Below are 5000 nucleotides of genomic sequence, written 5' to 3'. Positions count from 1 at the left end.
TTTTAACGTACTTAGGACACCACCTACTAAGCCCCCTACTAACGACAATAATGGCTTAGTCGCGGAGCCAGACTGAGTGAGCGTCCCTCCCAGAGTGGAGACCGCCACCACGTCCCTCAGACAACAGCCCTCCATGAATCTGCCGACACTGACAGGAGGGCAATATACTTTTATACTACCTGTATAATTCTTTGCTCCCCTTTTTGCTGCCTTGTCTGCTTGTTCGTTATAAAGGAATCCACGAACGTAGAGAGAAAATGCATGATGGAGAGGCCTTAGTTTTACATATGTATTTTTCTTCTTCTTCTTCTTGTTTTCTTGCTTTTACATCTATAGGACACACAAAAGACGTGGGACGGGGACTGGCCCGAGTTGTCTGCCTGTTTCCAAAACTTGGTGCTGAGTTGCGGCCCTTGCCTGGTCCTGTGGGCGGAGCTGCTGGTTTACTTCCCCTGGCTGCTGTGCCAACAACAGAGGGCGCGGCAACGGGACAGCGGGTTCAGAGAATGGCTGTTCTGGGCCAAACAGGTCAGTGTATTAGTGACTGAGGCAACTGCTTGGTGAGAAAGAAAGGTGTCGTTTCCCGTGACTGCTAAAACAACAACAACAACAAAAACAAAACACAACAAAAAAAAACCCAACTATTTGTTCATTTATTTATGTATCCATTGCTCCACATTTCGCTGGGTCTTGTGTGAACGAACAATGGATGTCTGCCAGTGTTTCAAGGAGATGTCAAAGTGTGTGAACTTGAACTGGTCCATATATTTTGCAGCACCACATCCAGGCTGCTTTAATAAAGCAGGTGGCTGACTAATGCACTGGTCTGACATGTTGGTCAGGCTTTGAAAGCCTAAAAAAGTTTTTTTTTTAAATAAAATAAAAAAAACTCTACAAAAAAACAACAACAGATAAATGAAAAATAAGAAAAACAAAAACAAAAACAAAACAAAAAAAACACACACCATATTAACCTCACACTCCTCCCAAAATATTGTAGAAAAATTAAATACAATTACACACACACACACACACACACACACACACACACACACACACAGAGAGAGAGAGAGAGAGAGAGAGAGAGAGAGAGAGAGAGAGAGAGAAATGAGATCACTATCCCTCGGAAATCACTCGTGCACTCAGTGTCAGGATATCACACCCCTTCGCTCCGGCCCGGCGCATCATGCACGCCTGCTCGCACGCACACACACACACACACACACACACACACACACACACACACACACACACACACACCAACTTCAGATAACACTGGCCAGCATAATTATACTTTGCTGCAAAGTTTGCAAAAAAAACAAACAAACAAAAAAAAACCCAACCACACACACACCGGGACATTACATAAAGCTCACTTTGTTTACACACGTAACGGGCGCAATAGCCGAGTGGTTAAAGCTTTGGACTTTCAATCTGAGGGACCCGGGTTCGAATCTCGGCAGCGGTGGCCGCGGTGGATAAAGGGAGGCGATTTTTCTGATCTCCCAGGTCAAAATATGTGCTGGCCTGGTAGTGCCTGAACCCCCTTTCATGCGTTATACGCAAGCAGAAGATCAAATATGCATGCTTAACATCCTGTAATCCTTGTCAGTGTTAGGTGAGTTATGGAAACAAGAACATTTCCAGCATGCACACCTCGGAAAACAGAGTATGGCTACCTACATGGCGGGGTCATACACGTAAAAGCCCACACGTGTACATACGAGTGAATGTCGGAGCGGGAGTTGCAGCCCACCAACGAAGAAGAAGTTGACACACGTAAGACTAAAAGGAAATCGGTTGTGTTTGATGTTCATCTTTTCAGATGTCGGCCATCGTTCTGCTGGTGCTCTGCCTCATCGAAGTATTGATAGCACTTGGTCACGTGGGAGGGTCACGTGACACCGATACGTCATCAGTGGCTGTTGCAGATGTTCTGGCTCCTTGCTTCCGGTCGGCCAGCATGGTGTGTGTGTGTGTGTGTGTGTGTGTGTGTGCGCGCGTGTGTGTGTGTGACAGAGAGAGAGTGTGTGTGTGTGTGTGTCTGTGTGTGTGTGTGCATGCATAAGTGTGTGTGTGTGTGTGTGTGCGTGCGTGTGTGCGTGTGTGTGTGCGTGCGTGTGAGAGAGAGAGTGCGTGTGTGCGTGCGTGTGTGCGTGCGTGCGTGCGTGCGTGCGTGTGTGCGTGCGAGTGTGAGAGAGAGAGAGAGAGAGTGTGTGTGTGTGTACATGCATAAGTGTGTGTGTGTGCGTGCGTGCGTGCGTGTGTGCGTGCATGTGTGTGTGTGTGTGTGTTCGCATATATCTTTCTTCTCGTCCGTCTCAGCTCTCTTCTTCTTCTCCTTCGTTCTAGAACGCCTGTTCTGTCTGCCTGTCTGTCGGTCTGTCTCTCTATCTGAGTCTCTGTGTAGTTTATGATATACTGACTGATGTAGTGATAAATAGTTTGCTAAACACAGTCACACAGGACAATTGTCCACATAACGTGTTGCGTAAACGGCTGTTTTGAAACGAAGCCACAATAATTACTGGAGATGTAGCAATGTATATCTTCTTTGTTACGTTCTCTCTCTCTCTCTCTCTCTCTCTCTCTCTGTCTCTGTCTCTGTCTCTCTCTATCTCTCTGTGTCTCTCTCTCTGTCTCTATCTCTCTCTGTGTGTCTGTCTGTCTCTCTCTCTCTCTGTGCGTGTTCGGTGTTCCAACGTGCGTATTCTCATAACTGTATCATTCCACTTTTTTTCATTCCTTTTTTGTTTTTTTTTGTATGTTTCTTTCTTTTCTTTCTTTTCTTTTTTTCTTTCTTTCTTTCTCTCGTTCTTTGTTGTTGTTTTTTCTTCTTCATGCTATTCATTATTTCATTCATTCATTCTTTCTTTCATCCTTTCCTTCTTTCTTTCTTCTTTCATTTCTTTCTTTGATTATTTCATCCATTCATTAATTAATTAATTCATTCATTCTTCTTTCTTTCTCTTATCCTGTCTTTCTTTCCTTCTTTCTTTCTTTCTCCTTTCACTTCTTTCTTTGATTATTTCATTCATTTATTCTTTCTTTCTTTCTGTCTTTCTTTCTTTCATCCTTACTTTCCTTCTTTCTTTCTTTCTTCTTTCACTTCTTTCTTTGATTTTTTCATTCATTTATTCATCCTTTCTGTCTGTCTGTCTGTCTTTCTTTCTTTCGTCCTTCTTTTTTTCTCGTTCCTCACCCTTCCTTTTCATTTTCGTCGACCGACTGCTTTCATCACGATTAACTTTCTTCTCTTTTTTTAATTTTTTATATTATTATTATTCATTCTTTCTTTCATTCTTTCTTTTGTTCGTTCGTATGTTCGTTCGTTCTATTGTTTTTTGTTTGTTTTTGTATTTCTTCTCATCACCCTTCCTTTCTTTTGCTTTTTTGTCGACCGACATTTACCACCACGTTTTAATTCAACTATTTCCATCCAGAAAGCATCCTTCTTCGTGATCTCATGTATTGATTTGTTCTGTTTCCCCGTCATCAACGTTTAATTTGGACTCTTCCATCCATCCATCCATCCATCCATCCTGACATTTCTGTGGCAACAGGTGATGGTGGTGGTGGTGGTGGGGGTGGAGAGGGGAAAGGGTACCCCCTTCCCCTCCTCACCCACTCTCTTCGTTTTCTGGTTGCTGGTTGTGGTCACGGATTTGGTGTGCGGGGTGGTGTACTTCGGAGTTCGTCACGTTCAGGTTTGATGTATTGCAAGGCTTGCGTTTTATTTTATTTTATTTATTTATTTATTTTTTTTTTTAACCCTTTACCTGTTTGTTGTTGTTGTTGTTGTTCTCGTTGTTATTGCTGCTGCTTTAAGGTGTTTTTTTTTGTTTTTGTTATATCTATCTATCTATCTATCTATCTATCTATCTATCTATATATATATATATATATATATATATATATATATATATATATATATATATATATATATAGGGGAGTGATGGCCTAGAGGTAACGCGTCCGCCTAGGAAGCGAGAGAATCTGAGGGCGCTGGTTCGAATCACGGCTCAGCCGCCGATATTTTCTCCCCCTCCACTAGATCTTGAGTGGTGGTCTGGGCGCTAGTCATTCGGATGAGACGATAAACCGAGGTCCCGTGTACAGCATGCACTTAACGCACGTAAAAAAACCCACGGCAACAGAAGGGTTGTTCCTGGCAAAATTCTGAAGAAAAATCCACTTCGATAGGAAAAACAAATAAAACTGCACGCAGGAAAAAATACAAAAAATGGGTGGCGCTGTAGTATAGCGACGTGCTCTCCCTTAGGAGAGCAGCCCGAATTTCACACAGAGAAATCTGTTGTGATAAAAAACAATACAATATATATATATATATATATATATATATATATATATATGAATGGGAGCAACTGCATTTCCATTCCTTGAAGCAGTATCTGAGACATCTTGGTTGATGAGAAACACTAGGGAGACAGTCGCAGACAGAGAGAGAGACAGATAGGCAGAGACAGACAGACAGACAGATAAAAGAAAGGGTGGAGACTGAGGGATGGGGAGAGAGAGAGAGTGAAGAGAGAGAGGGGGAGGGAGAGAGAGAGGGAGGAAGAGGGAGAGAGAGAGGGAGGGAGAGGGAGAGTCTATCGCTAGTCCCTTGGTACAGGCTAACGATCTGACAGCACGACCCTTCACGCTGTACTACGACGGAAAGAGAGACAGAGACAGAGACACAGAGAGACACAGAGAGACACAGAGACAGAGAGAGAAAGAGAGAGAGGGGTGGGAGGTGGGGGGTGGAGGAAGGGTATCATGGTGAAGACGAACGCACAAAGGAAAACAGCGATCATTATTTTCAAGAAACATAGATGATGATGGCATTATTCACACTCTTTTGCACTGAGATAGATAAATTGATAGATAGAGACAGACAGACAGACAGACAGAGACAGAGAGAGGGAGAGAGAAGAGAAAGAGACAGAGAGAGACAGAGAGGGGGAGAGAGAGAGAGAGGTGGGGAGGGGGGCAGA

General features: G+C 43.4%; 1 protein-coding gene across 1 annotated transcript in view; it reads left to right on the top strand.

The window, feature by feature from the left end:
* Positions 1-5000, top strand: part of LOC143283529 (multidrug resistance-associated protein 1-like) — a 66878-nt gene that overhangs the window by 3307 nt on the left and 58571 nt on the right. The window contains exons 2-4 of the mRNA XM_076589774.1: positions 337-528; positions 1826-1966; positions 3564-3707. Coding sequence (XP_076445889.1) covers positions 337-528; positions 1826-1966; positions 3564-3707 — 477 coding nt within the window. The remainder of the gene's footprint in view (positions 1-336; positions 529-1825; positions 1967-3563; positions 3708-5000) is intronic.

This window comes from Babylonia areolata, chromosome 6 (assembly GCF_041734735.1).
Source record: "Babylonia areolata isolate BAREFJ2019XMU chromosome 6, ASM4173473v1, whole genome shotgun sequence".
NCBI lineage: Eukaryota > Metazoa > Mollusca > Gastropoda > Neogastropoda > Buccinidae > Babylonia > Babylonia areolata.
This window is presented reverse-complemented; position numbering and strand designations above follow the sequence as displayed.